The sequence below is a fragment of the Hoplias malabaricus genome, chromosome 3, assembly GCF_029633855.1.
Source record: "Hoplias malabaricus isolate fHopMal1 chromosome 3, fHopMal1.hap1, whole genome shotgun sequence".
Classification (NCBI taxonomy): domain Eukaryota; kingdom Metazoa; phylum Chordata; class Actinopteri; order Characiformes; family Erythrinidae; genus Hoplias; species Hoplias malabaricus.
Genome location: NC_089802.1, coordinates 72,492,698 through 72,511,820, shown reverse-complemented (window position 1 = coordinate 72,511,820; position 19,123 = coordinate 72,492,698). Strand labels below are relative to the sequence as shown.

General features: G+C 42.3%; 1 protein-coding gene across 5 annotated transcripts in view; it reads right to left on the bottom strand.

The window, feature by feature from the left end:
• The window catches only part of dnah9l (dynein, axonemal, heavy polypeptide 9 like), an 83,994-nt gene that overhangs the window by 44,268 nt on the left and 20,603 nt on the right, over positions 1 to 19,123 (bottom strand). For 4 of the 5 annotated variants that reach the window (XM_066663716.1, XM_066663715.1, XM_066663713.1 and 1 more), the window contains exons 1-19: positions 11,146 to 11,234; positions 10,922 to 10,965; positions 10,674 to 10,775; positions 9,720 to 9,854; positions 9,314 to 9,487; positions 8,928 to 9,163; positions 8,632 to 8,754; positions 8,159 to 8,363; positions 6,983 to 7,147; positions 6,569 to 6,709; positions 6,259 to 6,429; positions 5,755 to 5,877; positions 5,038 to 5,231; positions 4,740 to 4,888; positions 2,445 to 2,572; positions 2,107 to 2,334; positions 1,832 to 2,023; positions 1,568 to 1,687; positions 492 to 734 (exon numbers count right to left, since the gene is read on the bottom strand). In XM_066663716.1, the coding sequence (XP_066519813.1) occupies positions 492 to 734; positions 1,568 to 1,687; positions 1,832 to 2,023; positions 2,107 to 2,334; positions 2,445 to 2,572; positions 4,740 to 4,888; positions 5,038 to 5,231; positions 5,755 to 5,877; positions 6,259 to 6,429; positions 6,569 to 6,709; positions 6,983 to 7,147; positions 8,159 to 8,363; positions 8,632 to 8,754; positions 8,928 to 9,163; positions 9,314 to 9,487; positions 9,720 to 9,854; positions 10,674 to 10,757 (2,811 nt within the window). In that variant the 5' untranslated portion in view covers positions 10,758 to 10,775; positions 10,922 to 10,965; positions 11,146 to 11,234. Of the gene's footprint in view, positions 1 to 491; positions 735 to 1,567; positions 1,688 to 1,831; positions 2,024 to 2,106; positions 2,335 to 2,444; positions 2,573 to 4,739; positions 4,889 to 5,037; positions 5,232 to 5,754; positions 5,878 to 6,258; positions 6,430 to 6,568; positions 6,710 to 6,982; positions 7,148 to 8,158; positions 8,364 to 8,631; positions 8,755 to 8,927; positions 9,164 to 9,313; positions 9,488 to 9,719; positions 9,855 to 10,673; positions 10,776 to 10,921; positions 10,966 to 11,145; positions 11,329 to 11,494; positions 11,639 to 11,952; positions 12,067 to 12,182; positions 12,330 to 12,509; positions 12,744 to 12,847; positions 13,010 to 13,321; positions 13,465 to 15,487; positions 15,612 to 15,700; positions 15,864 to 16,102; positions 16,297 to 16,386; positions 16,549 to 17,867; positions 18,108 to 18,297; positions 18,401 to 18,914; positions 19,081 to 19,123 lie in introns of those variants that run through there. The other variant, XM_066663717.1, reaches the window with a different exon arrangement.

Below are 19,123 nucleotides of genomic sequence, written 5' to 3'. Positions count from 1 at the left end.
AGACAAAAATATGACTTCAAATCAAGCAAACTGCAGGTGTTCTCAGAACAATGGATTGGTACCAAGTCCCAGGGGACTTGGCAGAAGTAGAAAAACCAACCAGCTTCAAAGACCGCACCCCTGCAGACTTAAAAAATCACTTCAAAAGTTGAAGTTGAAATAAAGGAAAAAGGCTTAAAACATCCTGAAAAAATATGTATATTATACTTAAGACTTCTGTGTAATGTTTTTCCTAATGCTGAAAAATAAAGGTATAATTGGCTGTTTGACTGGAAACTTGGGTGGACTCAAGGATTGTCTGTGACTTTTGCACAGTATTGAGAAAAACAGGTGTAGAACCGTAAAACCAATCTGAGTAAGTGTCTAGGTGTCATTACCAGTCAATCAAACACAGACCATTCAACAGAGCCACCGAAGAGTTACTGTGATCCTAGAGACAAACACATAGAAAAGACAGTGCTGAACAATATTTAACCACCCCTCAAGCAGACCTTCTCTTCAGTGCTCTGGGATGATCCCTCCCCCATGGACGAGTCTCTGGTCTGTAGTTCTAGCAGTGTGTGAAACAGGTTGTCCGATGTAACTGTCAGAAATTCAATCTCGGCATTGGGGTGAAGGCCATAATGCACTGGGCTCTCGTGGGGAAGCATCTCATCTATGTAGTTGTGGTAACCCTGATAGTCCAGGTTAGAGGGCACAATGAAGCCTGGAGCCAAAGCCAACTTCCTGTCAAACTGTGAGGGGGGTGCAAATGAGAAAGATTTGTGCGAGTGTGCCAGTGGAATAGCTAATAAGGTTATCTGTGTAAGTACTATGTAGAGTACAAGACTATACAAGTCAGCAGATAGGAATGGCTACTTTGTATCTAATTCATTGTCCATTTTATCAGCTCCATTGACACAATTACAAGCTGTAGTCAAACTGTTTTTATCTGGATACAGTGTTACCCTCATTTCACCCAGCTCTTCAATGGTCAGGACCCTCAGAGGATCCCCATATTTGGATAATGGAGCATTCTCTGCACTGCAGTGCCACCGACATGTTGGTGGTGTGTTACTGTGTTGTGTTCTGGTATGAGTGGATCAGACACAGCAGTGCTGCTAAAGGTTTTAAACACCCTCAGTGTCACTGCTGGACTAAGAGTTGGCTACCATCCAAAAATATCCTGTCTTCGACAAGGTGAACCAGCAAAGTACGTGAGTCTAACAGAGTGGACAATGAGTGGCCATAGGGTTTAAAAACTCAAGCATCACTGCTGTGTCTGATCCACTGTTATCGGCGCAACACACACTAACACACCACCACCATGTCAGTGTCACTGCAGCGCAGAGAATGATCCAATACCCAAATCAAACCTGCTCTCTGGTGGTCCTGCGTTGCTCTTGACCATTGAACAACAGGGTGAAAGGGGAAAACATAGTACGCAGAGCAAGAAATGAACTACAGGCTTTATTTGTAAATATGAAGTGCTTCTGTATGGAGCTGAGAAAAAGGGCAATGAGTGCAGAAACAAGGAGGTGGTCATAATATTCTGAAATGACTGTGTATATGATAGGGCAAGATGTACTTGATTGGGCTGCATGTACTCCTCCAGATATGTCCTGCATAATCTCCTGTCCCAGTCATCAGTAATGTGTCCACCATACATGATCTCACCAAACAGGTATCGCAGATCCTCCCATGGTACCTAGCAGCCAAAAAAAATCCAACAGGTGTAAAGCATGATGCATGTGTTTAAAATAGTTAAGTATTGATCCCCACCCCAACAGGTACTTTTAAAATATGTCCTGCAGCTTTACGTACACACTCTCTCACACACACACACACAAACCTGTGAGTTGGCCTCAAGGTAGTTATAGAGAACATTGACAGAGATGGTGAGGTCTCCTGTGTTAAAGGGGTACTTCCGGTTCCATCCCTGAGGGCCAAACTTTCTCCTCTCAGCCACACAAGCGTGAAAATAACACAGTGAGAACAGAATGGTCTTAAATTCCTGCTCCCGGGAACACTGGTCCAGGATGTCCTACACACACACACTTACAGTGAGCATACACGCATACAGAAATGATCTAATGAGGATGACAGGATTATCTCTCTCTCTCTCACTTGGTCAAAGTTGTCCAGGGCTGCATGAAGGTTGGCGAGCATGCCTGTTGGGGGTTCATTGGTGATTTTGATAGAATTTTCTAGGATACCCTGTGGGATGATGTGCTCCTGAGGGGTGGGTGACGACTCGGCACTCATAAACACTCGGTAGTCATGGTGACTGTTCTCACAGCAACGTTCCAGCAGCTTCTCCAGGATACCAAGCCACTTTGCAACCAGGTGAATGTTCTAGGAGATGCAAAAAAACCACTCTTTCAATCTGTACTTTTCCTACACAATAAAGAAAGTATAAACAAATATACTGACTATAAAAAAATGAACGGAGCACACACACACACCTGTAGTATGACCCAATGGCCCTCTTTGGAAGCCTTCTCCATAGCCTGTTCCGCTACAGCCTCCTGGCCTTGGCCAAGAGACACATTATGTAGTTTCCCCAGGTCTATAGTGAAGCCCAGTTTCTTACCTTCCCAAACAAAACACACACAGAATGAGAACAGGAATGAAAGACTTTATAGATTTTTCCACAATTCAGGGCAGAACAATAGTTTTCAGTGCCTAGTATATCAGTGCTCATGCTGTTTTTGGTTACCCTTTCTGCTCAGGTGCAATGAGTATCAGGGCAGACCGAATGAGCAGATGAATATACTGTTTGACAAACACAATCACAGAATCAGAGTTGAATTTCCCTGCACAAGCCAGAGAAGGCTTTACATGTAAATAGCTATGTAGCTTTTTTTTAAAAAAAATTTGCTCTCAGTAAATTACTACCATGTAGATGTTACATTGTTCAATATTACCATTCCACCTTAAATGCTGCAGTGAAGACACACAGGTTTCAGGCTGTAGATCTGTTTTTAGGCGCTTTGAACGTAATTTTTAAGGTGGAACAGAACATTCAAATAATAAGCCAGGTTTATTGTTGTTATCTAGGGTGACCCGACGTCCTCTTTTACCCGGACATGTCCTCTTTTTTAGACTTAAAAAAATGTCCGGGCGGAATTTCACAAACGTCCGGCATTTTGTTTTTCTAGAGCTTACATAGAACTTCGAGAAGCGTTTCGTTCACAATCTAGTCCCGCCCTCCCCTACTCCGATTGGTTCGTTTGAGTGAGAAGGGCCTAAGTGAAGTAAAGCAGCCTAAAATCTTCTGATTGGACGGTCTGACTGTAGAGCTACGGTTATTGGTCGATAACCTTCTCTGTAAATATTTAATTGGTCAGTCTGCACGTCAGTAGTCCACCCCCTGGAGACGTGTCCTCTTTTTCACCATCTCAGATCTGGTCACACTATTGTTATATATGTTCTGCACAACATTTGCAGAAATGTATAAAATTAAGCAAGAACTTAACATCTGCTACAAGCTCCATATAATGTATGCACAATTTTAAGGTGGAAGGGACTATTTGAACAAGAATCTAAACACTTCATAATCTGTTGAGTGTAGTAGTGAGGTATTAGTTGCTGCTGTGAGAAGTTCTACAGTAAACACAAATATTACTGCAGTGAAACAATACATTGATGTATAAACTTGAAGTACGTGGCCGAGGCACATTCTATTCGCTAGAAGAGAGTTTAGGAGATGTTCTAATAAAAAGTAATATGGTTAAAACTGTTAAAAATAGAAAACATAGATAAAATATAGGTGAAAAAAAAAAAAAAAAATATATATATATATATATATATATATATATATATTTTTTTTTTTTTTCATATTTTTATATTGCTGTATAATATATTGTTGGTGATCCCTGACAACAAAGGTTGTGGTGTGGTATGTGACACATCAGTACACCAGCTTGTGTAATCGATTTAAACAAGTAAGTCCCTATAAGGATTGTAAGACTTTGGTTCACTGAAGCACATGCATGCACTGGACTGGTCTCCCATTATGACCTGAAGAGAAAGTTATTGTCATTAAGAACACCAGTACCGGAACAGCTTCTTTCCCACCGCTGTCACACTCCTGAACTCTGCCTCCCGATACCCGAACAGTAATGACAAACTGTATCCTAACACACGCTAATAACACATGGACTTAAACACCACTTACCTGCTCTCTCATCTGTTGAATATATTGCCCACTATTGCACATACTGTATAAATAACCTACATTGTTCATAAGTACACACTTATATATTATATATTATTCATTATACTCTCTTTATACACCTTCACATTCATATTTATAACCTGTTCATAGTATGCACATTCATAACCTGTACATACTTATATTTATTCACACCATACCCAAACAATTTACTGTACATTTGTAATATACGTGTTTATATTTGTATTTTTTTACTACTAAGCACTTCTGGATGGACGCAAACTGCATTTCGTTGCTTTGTACAATGACTATAAAGTTGAATTCTATTCTATTCTGTTTTATTGTATTGTATAATTTGGACTCTGCACACAATTTGCATATTTTACCCAATGTTTTTTTCTCAAAAACTGCCTTCCAAAATCACTGTAATAACAAAATGTGAATCAGAAAATTATCAAAGAATTAGCTGCTTTAAATGCAAACGATGGTGCACTTGGATTAATAAAGACACAGTGATTACCTACAAAACATCTAAAATGGACCGTCAAAATAAAGTATTAGCAAAGGGAAAACAGAGATTTACCAAGGGATTCCACATCTTTGAGTGGATCGACACCTGGAGAAAGAATGAAGAAAACAGGAGAGGCAGGGCCACACTCTTTAAACAGTCGTGCAAACTCCGTCTTTCTGCCTTCTGTATACTGCACACCCAGCTTCTCCTCCACAAAGTTCCTGCATAAAAAAAATAAATTGCACTAATTTCTCATTAATGTCAGGGAACAGAACTACACTTAAACTGTAAGTCCTACCCAATACCCTGCACTTTGGTTTGGGTTTTGGTTTCAGAAACTATACAAACACACATATATGAACACTTATACCTGACAGCATAGGTCATGCGGTCAGGTCGAAGAGCCCGCATGAGGATGAGTTTCTGCAGGGAGCTCTTGCTTTTCCACTCCTGAGGCAGTTTCTCTTTCTCTGGACACTCTGACTCCACCACCTTCTTCCAGCGCTTAGGAGAGCCCTCGATGTCTCTGTCAAGCCCGCGGAACTCGTCCGTGAAACTCATCGTCTGCAGGAATGACGAGATTATACTTATTAATGCATTAATAATATTGCTCCATATTTTTAACTAAAGAGCAGCAATCACACAACACTGTAGGTTAGGTTTAGCTTGAAGTTATTTCAGTAGTATTAACAAGAGAATGAGTTTGAGTGTGGTTTGTTTGTATGAGACATGAGCCAAGCAAGCTAGAGATAAAACAGAAAAGGCACTGAGTGACAGGTACATTGTTGCAGTGGCTACAGGACTAGGTGTGTGGCAGGATGTGTTGTTTGATGGGTTCCCACAATCAGCAAGAAGGGTATTTGTTTGCAGAATGGTTGTGGTCAACTACCCATCTCCCAGGTCATCACAATATCAGTGCTTGTGCAACACTGTATTCAGCCAAAGTAGAACTACTTCCAGTGCTTAAGAGTGGCCCAAAATCACATATTGCTGAAATATTCTGTGATGTTATAAATTAAACAGGCCTATTTTGTGGGCATACTCATGTGTGTGTGTGTATGTATATATGTGTGTAAGAGTGTAAAACCTTAATGGCACTCCAGGCAGAGTTGGAGAGGAAGTCAACAGGGCTGATGTAACTGTGGTCAATATTGAAGCGCAACAGGAAATCCAACTCACGGACATTAATTTCCTTACTCATTAGTAGCAGCTGAAAAACATGCATGCAAACACATTTCTATAAATCTCATTACTAATCAATAACAGAGGAGACACACCAGCGTCCTTACTCATCAATCACCTAGCAATAATCTATGCCTAGTCCCTCATCAAGGATCAGTTTCTGACAAAGGGCTACTTTTAGCTGAATATTCTTGGGTGACCAATAATATCCAGCCTACAACGTCCTGTGGGCAGTGACCTGTGACCATTGAAGAAGGACTAGAAGAAGACCAACAGATGAGCTACTGTCTCTGACTTTAAATCTACTCTCCACTTGTATGTTTGTGTATGTAAATGTGACCTGAAAGCAGATTTCTACTTAGAAGGAGACTTGAGATTAAATTAATAACATCTTGTGCATGTGTGATACCTGAAATGTGAGCTGAGCTGTGAAGGTGAGCTTGTCTCTCTCAAACAGACCCCTGTTGATATAGTTGAAGGTGGAGAAGGTGATGCAGTCAATGAGTGTGTTAACACGCTTCTTAACATCAACACACACCTCTGCGTTCTGTACCGCCTTACGGAACACCATGTTAAATGCCTAGAGAGACAAAGCAGAAGCACACACACACACACAGATAGCAATGAGCTAAAGAATACATTAGCTCAGCTATAAATCGCAATTGATTAACATACACATGTAGACTCAACCACATTCCAATAAACGCTCAGTGGAAGACCTTGAGAGAGAACTGATACATGGGGTTGATCTTGTTAAGGTCGTTGATGATGAAGTAGAGGAGGGAGGCTCGCACCGCCACAGGCCTGTAATGCTCACGAGCTTCATTAATCTTCACCTCATTGACCTTCGCCTCCAACACCTGAGTAAAACACACACATACACACCCAAACTCAACAGAGAACCTAAAAACAGGACATGCACAGTAGAGGACTAAAGAGATAACACATGGAGACATGAATCAAACAAGCAGGTACACAAATTAGAGAGCTAAATGAAGGTTGTGTTTTTTTAGTCAGTGATGGCAGAGCACTGCATTACTGCACTGCAGTTTATTCCATCATGATCTTTTTCTACAATAACTGATTTAACACAAAAATCTACACACATACTAGATTTGACTGTTTCAAAGCACCTTCATTTCAATCTCAGCAGCTGTGTGTTTGGTGTTTTCCAGTTTCTCCACCAGCATGTTGTCTCCCAAAAAGTTGCTTTCAGCGGCAGAGAGTCGGGTTAGAAGTTCATCCTCCAGCTGCTTCAGCTCAATCTTAAACATGTTCTGCTGCTTCGTCAACTCCGACTGGACACATGCATAAAAAGATGCATAAGCACATAAAAACTTTCCTATACTTGTTTTAGAAATAAGTTTTTTGGAATTTCAGAGCCTTCATAGTGTAAAATATTATATACCCCACTAGCACTGTACCAGATTTACCAGTATTTTTCTATTTAAAAGTAAAACTATGACAATAAATAAAGGCAGATTAATATGTTGCAGTCACACAGCTCCAGGGACCTGGACGTTGTGGGTTCAAGTCCCACTCCGGGTGACTGTCTGTGAGGAGTGTGGTGTGTTCTCACTGTGTCTGCATGGGTTTCCTCCGGGTGACTGTCTGTGAGGAGTGTGGTGTTCTCCCTGTGTCTGCGTGGGTTTCCTCCGGGTGACTGTCTGTGAGGAGTGTGGTGTGTTCGCCCTGTGTCTGCGTGGGTTTCCTCCGGGTGACTGTCTGTGAGGAGTGTGGTGTGTTCGCCCTGTGTCTGCGTGGGTTTCCTCCGGGTGACTGTCTGTGAGGAGTGTGGTGTGTTCTCCCTGTGTCTGCGTGTGTTTCCTCCGGGTGACTGTCTGTGAGGAGTGTGGTGTGTTCTCCCTGTGTCTGCGTGTGTTTCCTCCGGGTGACTGTCTGTGAGGAGTGTGGTGTGTTCTCCCTGTGTCTGCGTGGGTTTCCTCCGGGTGACTGTCTGTGAGGAGTGTGGTGTGTTCTCCCTGTGTCCGCGTGGGTTTCCTCCAGGTGACTGTCTGTGAGGAGTGTGGTGTGTTCTCCCCATGTCTGTGTGGGTTTCCTCCGGGTGCTCCTGTTTCCTCCCACGGTCCAAAAACACAGGTTGGTAGGTGGATTGGTGACTTAAAAATTGTCCATAGGTGTGAGTGTGTGAGTGAATGTGTGAGTGTGTGTTGCCCTGTGAAGGACCGACACCCCCACCTGGGTGTGTTCCTGCCTTGCGCCCATTGATTCTGGATAAGCTCCGGACCCACCACGACCCTGAACTGGATAAGCGGTTACAGACAATGAATGAATGAACACACACACACCTTAAGTTGCTCAAGATCAGGTCTCTCAAGGTTGACGACTTCAGCAAGCAGCTGGTCCTCCAGGCCATCTCTGGTGACAGTGAAGTTAATAAGAGTTGTCTGAGCCTGGATCTCAGGCTTGTAGTGGGGGTTGGCAAGTTTAGTGTGAAGAATGAGCCGGAAATCTGGGTGAAAGACACACTCCTTGTCCCCCACCTTTATGAACCTGAACAGAAAGAGAGCAAAAACGTTTTTGGCACATTTCATCTGTAAAAATCAATTAACAGTATGGGTTTATGTTTGAGGGTTGAAATGAAATATAGTACTAAATTAACATAGCATAAAATTAATTTACTTTTTTCCTGTAATGTTACCATTTTGGAGACACAAGAAACAACGCAATGCCTGATAAAGCACAGCGATGGTTCCTTTATGTTATACTATTCATTTTTTACTTATGTGTGTTATGTGATGTGTGCTATGCAATTTCTCACCTGCCCTTTTTAATGGTGTGGCGACCCAGCAGTGGATCAATCACAGGATCAATACTCTCCTCCAGGTTCTCTATCAATACAGGTTCTCCTGTTACTACTGCTTGTTCAATTACATCGACATACCTACAGACACACAAATACAAAACTACATTCACGTACATTTATGTTCAATAACATAAAAACAAACAGAAATGGACTTCACACATAAAACATAAAAATAATAATACACCTATTACGTGAGTGAACAATTTAGCTAATAGCAGGCTTTTGTTGTTGCATTAGCCCCACCTACTCACCCCTTCTGGCCCAAGTTGATGACTCTGAGGCTTCTACCATATCGACTCTTGAGCCATTTGATGCCCTGCAGCTGAGGATCGATGAGCAGAGGCCATCGCTCACAGTTGAGCAATATGGTGGCATTCTGAGTAGACATCTTATCACCTGGCAATCCCTCATTATTCCACTTAGCAACAGTGGCATCATCTGTTAACATGGAAACTGGATCTAATCCCTCCATCATTGGAATAGGAACCTGAGAGAGAGAGAGAGAGAGGACACTCTTCCACCTTTTTTTCACTGTTATCATCACTGTAGGTATTACGTATGCAAATAAAGGTACATATATGTGAACAATTATTTGTAATTTGGCCACCAGCATCCAAAAATCAATTTAAACACAAACCTTTTGAGTGCGCAAATAAGGCATCCATAGTCTATGGAGAAGCTCGTGCCTGTATCTTTTGGAGAAAGAGCCAGCATAAGAGATGAAGGCTGCAGTGAGGAGAACATCCCCACAGAGAGTGGCCTCTTGTACCCGGTATTGAGCTACTGAGTGCGCCCAGCGCACATTCTCTGACTGAAACACACAAAAAACATACATAAACAGAGTTCATCAAACACACTTGATGCTGGAGTGTGCTCTCTGACTGAACAAGGCATACATTATTCAACACAATTGTTAATATTCTGTCTCACAGGCCCATATTCCTGAAATATGCACATTTTTCTTTTCAAACATAATCAGTCCTCCACAACAACAAATGTGTACATATACACTCAAACACAGACAAACAAACACACATACACACCTCTAGGCCCTTGACCAGGCGGTTGGCCAGCTCGATGGTTTTATTAGTGCGGTTCACCTCATCTTGGCAACGCATTTTCTCAGAAGTAGCCTTTTCAAAAGCTGCAGTCAAAGTGTCTAAACTGTTGTCCAATTCCTGCATACACACACACACAAAGACACATACATGAATACACTTACACAAACGTAATTCCTAAAGTATGTTTCATAGTCATTGTAAACATTCTAATTTTAATGAAAGTGACTGTCTGTGAGGAGTGTGGTGTGTTCTCCCTGTGTCTGCATGGGTTTCCTCCGGGTGACAGTCTGTGAGGAGTGTGTTGTGTTCTTTGTGTCCATGTGGGTTTCCTCCGGGTGACTGTCTGTGAGGAGTTGGTGTGTTCTCCCTGTGTCTGCATGGGTTTCCTCCAGGTGACTGTCTGTGAGGAGTGTGGTGTGTTCTCCCTGTGTCTGCTTGGGTTTCCTCCTGGTGACTGTCTGTGAGGAGTGTGGTGTGTTCTCCCTGTGTCTGCTTGGGTTTCCTCCTGGTGACTGTCTGTGAGGAGTGTGGTGTGTTCTCCCTGTGTCCGCGTGGGTTTCCTCCGGGTGACTGTCTGTCAGGAGTGTGGTGTGTTCTCCCCGTGTCCACGTGGGTTTCCTCCGGGTGCTCCGGTTTCCTCCCACAGTCCAAAAACACACGTTGGTAGGTGGACTGGAGACTCAAAAGTGTCCGTAGGTGTGAGTGTATGAGTGAATGTGTGTGTGTTGCCCTGTGAAGAACTGGCGCTCCCTCCAGGGTGTATTCCCGCCTTGCACCCAATGATTCCAGGTAGGCTCTGGACCCACCGCGACCCTGAACTGGATAAGTGCTTACAAATAATGGATGGATGGATGAATGAATGAATGAATGAAAAATAGAAATGTACAGAAAAGTCTAACTCCACTAGAAAGACTAGCAGACAGGATAAAACCTCACAGCAAGTTTTTTCCTGATGATTTCTAGTTTTTCTGCTGCTTCAACTAGATCAGCATTAGCCTGAGAGAGGGACATCCTTTTCATCTCAACTTCACAGGACACCTGTACACACAACGCACATCTCATGCCACAGAACTCAATTCGTTTTCATTCACAGTTTGGAGATAAGGTTTATGTTTTATTCACACCGTGACATATTTATATATATGTAACAATTTGAAAATATATTTTCAGTCCCATATACTTACGAAAATCTGCAGAGGGCAGCATGAGGGAGAGGAGAGCAGACATGCTGAGATCATATAAACAATCATATATCAAAATCAGAAACAGAGGCCATGCAACATTATTATAACAGTAATCACTAGCATCAAAACCGAATGTATTATATAGTAAACACATGCAAACAGTAAATAAAGGGTTGTATAATTTTCTTCTTTTTGTTTTAGTTGCCAGTGGCTAGTGAAAGTACCTCATGAAAGCGCACAATGTTAATAACCCATGCACACAGTCCCGCTGCAGCAGATGATTTAAGGCGCACAAATTCTGGATTGAAGTCTGTGTCACTCAGATACTCCTCCCTCAGTACTCGCACTGTAGCCTCTGGGATGTGCTCCTTATCAAAATTAATCAACGCCTGCAGGAAATCGTCCACCTATACATAAACACAACCAAAAACACATACACACACATCAAAGCGCTACATTATTTCTAATTTCTTCTAGAAATCAATCATTCCAATAAGCATCCAATAGAATACAATTTTTTTCATTATTTAAATATGATATTTTGGTCCAAATCGACAAGTTTTATATGCTCACTTTGCTCATTATGACTTTTGTGGCTTTCCAGGACCGGTCTTTAGGAATGCGTCCATTTGGAGCCATCAGCACCATCACCGCAGCTAACACATTGGTCACAATCACAGGAGGGTTTGCGAATGTCCGCAACTCTGTTAGATTTAGCTACACACATGGAGAGGATACAGTACTGATATTAAGAGAGCAGTGACAGGGAACATTTCTTAAACAGTGAAATCACACTAATTTAACAGTGTAAATCTGGATCACTTACGTCAGTGTGTCATAAATAATGAAAGATGACAATACACACTTTAAAGGCCAAACAAAAATGCTGATGCGCATCGTAAATTCTAAAATTACACTGTTACTATGTTGTGTAGTAACTCATTATATCGTGATTAAGTCAAAGTCCTGCTACAAAATGACATTCAGTATTCAAAAGCTCACACGCACACACACACACACAGAAGCAGTACCCTGTTGAGTGTGTTGAGGGCAGCGTTAGCTGCCTGTAACGCTGGTTCGGCTTTAGCCAAGTCTTCTTCACTTTCCTGCTGCTGCTTGGTGACTTCTGCCTGAATTGCTGCTACCTGGACCACACACATGTTCACACAAACAATGTACAGAAAATCAGCGAAGAGCTCTATTACAACTAAATGTTATAGTGTTAAGTGTTCACTCGTATATTTGTGTATGTTTCACTCACTTTCTGTTCCTCTTCATCTGCGATATTCTTCTCCTGATTAAGTTTGTCAGTCTGCTGGCCAATTTTAGTGATTAGAGCTTCTGTGTCCCTATTTCTCTGATGCAGTTCCACCTCCTGGAGAGCCAGCTTAGCCTTCAGGTCCTCCACCTGAAAAGGGTAAATAAAAGACAAATGAGAGAGAGAGAAAGAGAAAGAGAGAGAGAGAGAGAGAGATCAACAAGGGCAATAACATGAACATTTGTTGGCATATCTTAATTATTAATGTTCTCTTGAATGGTGGTCTTTTCAAATATTTCTTGCATTTTATTGTATGTATGAAAACGATACCTGAGAGGCTGTTGTCAATAGCTTCTGCAGGCCATTTTCCAGCCGCTTCATTTTCTGAGTAAGCTCTCTTCGTTTGGCTCCCAGCAGGTTGGCATAAAGCTTCATAAACTCCAAGAAGCTTTTAGGTGTGGTGTAATTAAAATGCTTCTCGTTCTGCTGGTACTTCACACTCACCTCGTTCACACTCGTATGTGCATACGATATAAACTCACTGATTGACACCTTGACTGCAGGCTGAGGCAATGAGCAAAGAGTTGTTTTTTAAATATTTGTATATTCTGTATGTAAAAAAGAATGAATATAATGGTTCTGTTATATAATAATTCTGTTTCCCTTACCTCCAGTCCACTAATGTTGTTTATAAAGGTTCTGCTGACTGACTGCAGTGCATGCTGGGGCCAAGGATGGAACCAGTCAATGGCTGTGCAGTTCACCAGAGCCGGAAACTTCCGAGCTCGTGTGCGCAAGGTGAAACCCACAGGCGAGAAGCACAACACCACCTACAAAAGCATAGAAACATCAAAACACCATAATTTCAAAAGTCGTTTTGGCTGGTAGTGTTTTGTATTCCAGTTTTGCTCTGATGTAATCAAATATTAAAGCTGTATTTGAAAAAGCTTTCAAACTCTTGGTTCAAACAATGTGGTCATAATAACCCCTGTTGAATTATTAAAGCTGCAATAAACCTCAGTACTCAAACATCAATAAAAATCAGTCAGCGTCAGACGTTCACTGTAAAAGATGAGATAAATTTAAGGTAATTTTCCTTGTTTTGAGCCAGTAAATACTCCTATCCCTATCCTGATGTATACCTTTAGCTGTTTGCGTATACGGTCAATGAAAAAGTTCCAGCAGTTCTCTCTTGTATCCAAGAGGCCAAGTCCTCGAAGTTCCAGGCGGATTGAGGCCACAATCATATCCACCTCTTCCTCGCTGAACAGGTCTGGGATATCCCCTTCACAAATATACAATATTCAGCAGCTACAGATTATAACAAAATGCTTGGAACTTACAAAGGTAATTATTAAAATAAAAATTATTATCAAACTATTTGTAAGTCAAGATTATAATGATTAAAGAAAAGTAAAAAAATAAATAAGCAGAAGTGTTGGACTGGATAAACTGGATGAAATGAGGGAACTATAACTAAAGTTAGTAAATCCTGCATTGAATCGTTTTTGAAATAGTGTGTGTGTGTTTTATTGGGCAACATGGTAGTGCAACAGGATAGTGTCGCTGCCACACAGCTCTAGGGGCTTGGGCTTCTGGGTTCAATCCCCACCACTGTCTGCTAGGAGTTTGTCTGTTAGGAGTGGGTTTCCGCCCACAATTCAAAATCACATGGTGGTAGCTTGACTGGTTGTAACAAATTGCCCACAGGAGTGAGTGTGTCAGTGATTGTGCGAGTGTGTGGTTCCAGTGTGTGTTTCTTTCTTGCGCTTAATGATTCCGGGACCCACCATGACCCTGATGATTATAAAGCAGTTACAGAAAATGAATGAATGAATGTATTTTCTACTGGGACACAGAGTTAAAAGTCTCCTTGCCATGAATGATATCAGAGTGGCCCAAATCTGTGGGAAGATATTCTGTCATTCCTTATATCTAGGTGTTATTAAAACACATAGATACTCCCTTATGCTTTGTACTGTATACTCTACACTGTAAAAAATGTCAGTGAATTCTACGGTGGAAAACTGTAAAACCATGACAGTAAGTGTCTGTAAACTCTAAAAATGTTGAAAAGAGTTTCTGTAACGGTGAAATACCGTAAATACTTTTATCAGCCAAAATACAATTTTTTACATCTCTTTACTGTAAAATATACATTATTTCACTGTTAAACACACAAACCATTAGGGACTGTACAAGTGTCCAAGGACTGGGAGGAGCTGAGACTCATTAGGGAGCTCCCAGCATGCTTTAATTCTCCATATTTTCTGTGATTTTCAGAGTTTCTTGTTTTTTTCTGTCTTTGAGACTTACTGATTTTGGGTTGCAGTGGGGTGATCACTGTGTGTGTTTGTGTTTCTGTGGATATTATGTCGAGACGTGTGTTGGTGAGGAAAGTTCACCATCAGCTTGTGTTCCGTGTGTGGCACCCAGATACCGAACATTTCTTTAGTCCTTTCATCAATATCTCCTTTTATGGGCTGAATACAGGATGCTGATATGCAGGATCTAAATATGGCTATATATCAGTCTCCCTTCTCTAATTTTTCACACAATTTACATGTTAATTTTATAGCAAAAAATGTTTTTGTAATTTTTATGTAAACACCATGTTTTTTTACAGTGTATATCTGTTTTTTTTAACATAAATGTACTGTAAACAAAACAGTCCTTAAATGTAAAATGTATGATTGCCAAAAACGTGACTGTATATTTTACGGTGAAATTCTGGCAACCACAGCTGCCAGTATATTACCGTAAAATTTACAGATTTTTTTTACAGTGTATTTATTCATGCATTATCTGTAACCGCTTCTCCAATTCAGGGTCGCGGTGGATCCAGAGCCTACCTGGAATCATTGGGCGCAAGAAAGGAACACACCCTTTATGGGGCGCCAGACCTTCACAGGGCAACACACACACTCACACATTCACTCACACCTACGGACACTTTTAAGTCGCCAGTCCACCTACCAACGTGTGTTTTTGGACTGTGGGAGGCAACTGGAGCACCCGGAGGAAACCCACGCAGACACACCACACTCCTCACAGACAGTCACCCAGAGGAAACCCACGCAGACACAGGGAGAACACACCACACTCCTCACAGACAGTCACCCAGAGGAAACCCACGCAGACACAGGGAGAACACACCACACTCCTCACAGACAGTCACCCGGAGTGGGAATCGAACCCACAACCTCCAGGTCCCTGGAGCTGTGTGACTGCGAAACTACCTGCTGAAACACCGTGCCGCCCTTTACTCTATACAATGGAATACAATGGTTTTTATGGTTATGTGGTACCAGATGCTAGCATGTCGTTGATCAGCACGAGAAACCGCTCATCAGGTATCTGAGCGTCCGTGTGCAGAAACACTGTACCAATGTTCTTCACCCCCACCTTAATGTACAGGGCTGCTATGTCACTCTGTATTTAAATAAAAAAAAGAGAAGGAATGTTTAACATAATTTTATTCATTAGCACACTCTCATATTGAGAATGTGGACATGACCTACCCTCAGGTCGCTGATGCCATAGCCTTTGCGTAAAGTGATCTGAAAGACCTCAAGCATGCTAAGAAAAGCAGCTAGCCGACACAGACTCTGCTTTCCACTGCCACCCACCCCAATTAGGAGCGCGTTCCCCACAGGAGCCTCAAGAATACGACTGATCCTGCATCTAAACACACACACACACACACACAATAACAAAACAGCACCTTGTTTATGAAGACAACTGGTTAACTCATATTAATGACTGCTTACTCACTCAGCACAACAGCTTTAAAACAAAGTTTAATCTTATTATTTAAAAATAAACCAGCCTTATATCAGGCTTAACTTTTTGTCACTATGATTAAATAAATGGACTGACAGATGTGTAAAGAAACAGATGAGCAGAGAGACTGATAAACTCACATATGCTGCATGGCCTCCTCAAACAGCACCAGGTTCATGATAGCGTGAAGCTCATTGTAGTGTTCAAGAGCCTCTGTCAGAGTTTTCTGTAGCTTCTCCCAGTCGCTCACCTGTGCATAACGTGGCTCCCCTATGCCATGGGCAAAATGGGAGTATATAAGAGGCTGGTGGATAAAGATTGACTCATCTATTCCCTGCAGAGAGAGGGAGAGACAGAGAGTCAGTTACACTTAGACAAAATGAGCCTGCAATCATTTTTCCTTACAGCAGTGTGCCATCCTTACCTCAAAGTATCTTTTTCCAGTGTCTAGAAGGATCTTATTGAAGAGCTCTACATCCTTCTCCTCCATCAGTTTATCAGAGTAGACTCGAGAACACTCATGTAGCCAAAGGTGCACCAGCTCTATAGGATATCGTACACTCTCCGGCAAGGCAAACAGTATACCCTACACAAACAAACACACACAACTACAGTGTATACATGTATGTAATTATAAACTGTACAGCAACTTTCATTCATTCATTCATTCATTCATTCATTATCTGTAAGCTCTTATTCAGTTCAGGGTCACAGTGGGTCCAGAACCTACCTGGAATCATTGGGTGCAAGGCAGGAACACACCATAGAGGGGGCGCCAGTCCTTCACAGGGCAACACACACACTCAAGCCTATGGACACTTTTGAGTCGCCAATCCACCTATCAATGTGTGTTTTAGGACTGTGGGAGGAAACCTGAGAACCCAGAGGAAACCCACGCGGACACGGGGAGAACACACCACACTCCTCACAGACAGTCACCCGGAGGAAACCCACGCAGACACAGGGAGAACACACCAAACTCCTCACAGACAGTCACCCGGAGGAACCCCACGCAGACACAGGGAGAACACACCAAACTCCTCACAGACAGTCACCTGGAGGAAACCCACGCAGACACAGGGAGAACACACCAAACTCCTCACAGACAGTCACCTGGAGGAACCCCACACAGACACAGGGAGAACACACCAAACTCCTCACAGTCACCCGGAGGAACCCCACACAGACACAGGGAGAACACACCAAACTCCTCACAGACAGTCACCCGGAGGAACCCCACGCAGACACAGGGAGAACACACCAAACTCCTCACAGACAGTCACCCGGAGGAACCCCACGCAGACACAGGGAGAACACACCAAACTCCTCACAGACAGTCACCCGGAGGAACCCCACGCAGACACAGGGAGAACACACCAAACTCCTCACAGACAGTCACCCGGAGGAAACCCACGCAGACACAGGGAGAACACACCAAACTCCTCACAGACAGTCACCTGGAGGAACCCCACACAGACACAGGGAGAACACACCAAACTCCTCACAGTCACCCGGAGGAACCCCACACAGACACAGGGAGAACACACCAAACTCCTCACAGACAGTCACCCGGAGGAACCCCACGCAGACACAGGGAGAACACACCAAACTCCTCACAGACAGTCACCCAGAGGAACCCCACGCAGACACAGGGAGAACACACCAAACTCCTCACAGACAGTCACCCGGAACCGGAATCAAACCCACAACCTCCAGGTCCCTGGAGCTGTGTGACGGCGACACTACCACCGTGCCACTGTATAGCAACTTTCACAACTTTAAATTTTGCTCAGGAATTTAACAAAAAAAAAAAGCATGAACAAGAGTTAGACCACTAAACAAACTTCAATTTAATGAATAATAGTATATCAATCCCCTGTGCTGAAAAATAAATATCCCACATACCTGAAAGATGTTGGTGATGTCCCTAAGATTAAATATATAGTGGAATCTGATAGCAGTAGGCAGAAAGTTCTGGGTCATTTTCTGGTGAAGGCAGATGGCAGCCTGAACAAGCGTCCCCACAGAGCGAGTCACTCCATAACTATAGCCTCCCTGCTGGAAGTGACCACTCAGAATGCTGCTGTAGATAGTGTTCAGAGCCTCTGCACCTGGGAAGTGCACCGCAAACACAGAGAAATGCCTCTACAAAAAAAACACAGGGACATTTCAGTTTGCAGGTTTAGTATATTTCAAATAGTATGTCCTACATTGTGTATGTATATGCTTACAGTTGTGTGTATGTATTCCTTTTTGGAAATAAGTTAACAGCATTTTTCAGCAAAGGATCTTTAATCTCTTGGAGAGTTGTTACATGCTATGTATGCTAGGTTACCTGTAACCGAGGGTTAACAGAGAAGCTTCCAGCTGTTGGGTTCATGCAGGTAATATACTGACAGTTATGAATTTCCTTAAGAACAAGTCTTTGACGGTCATACCTGACACACACAAACATGATCGGTGTTACATGTTATGTGTTAGATATTTCAATACAGTACATATGATGATCTGTCTCCTCTATAGCATATTTTCTAGTAACCTAAAGCTCAATGGACAAAAATGAGTCATGCATAGTATCTAATTGCCTTGTGGCAGCCACAATTACTGTGAACTTTGTGCTTCATGTCTGAGCAGAACACAACATTTTATTCACACTGAATTGACTGAATGTCACTCAATCACAGACAGAGTACACAGTACAAACAATGTATCACACACTCACACACACTTTGGCTGAAATATGTGAAATATATAGCCAATTAGTGGAAGAGTGGGCTAGACTGGACAGGAAAAATAGACTGTTTAATATTTAGTCAAAAGTAATTTAGCTGTTATTAAGTACTTGGAATAAATAATGTATGCAACTACATATTGGTCCAGTGAGCTGGAGGCCTAACATTCACATTGCTATACTTGTGACAAGTATAGCAATACAAGCACACACTCAGTCACCAGTGGGAGTAGTCAAGGTGTTGTCTGATGAGTGTGTGAGGCTGCACTGTTCCATAGGCATCCACTTCTGGCATGTTTAGATCGTCTACAAAGTAGATCAACTTCTTAGTGCCTGGAGGAGCAAAATTCCGCCCTGCCTTTTTCTCTAGAGGCTTTTCCAGTACACCTATCACAAAATACAGAAAACATATTACTGGGACTAACATTAT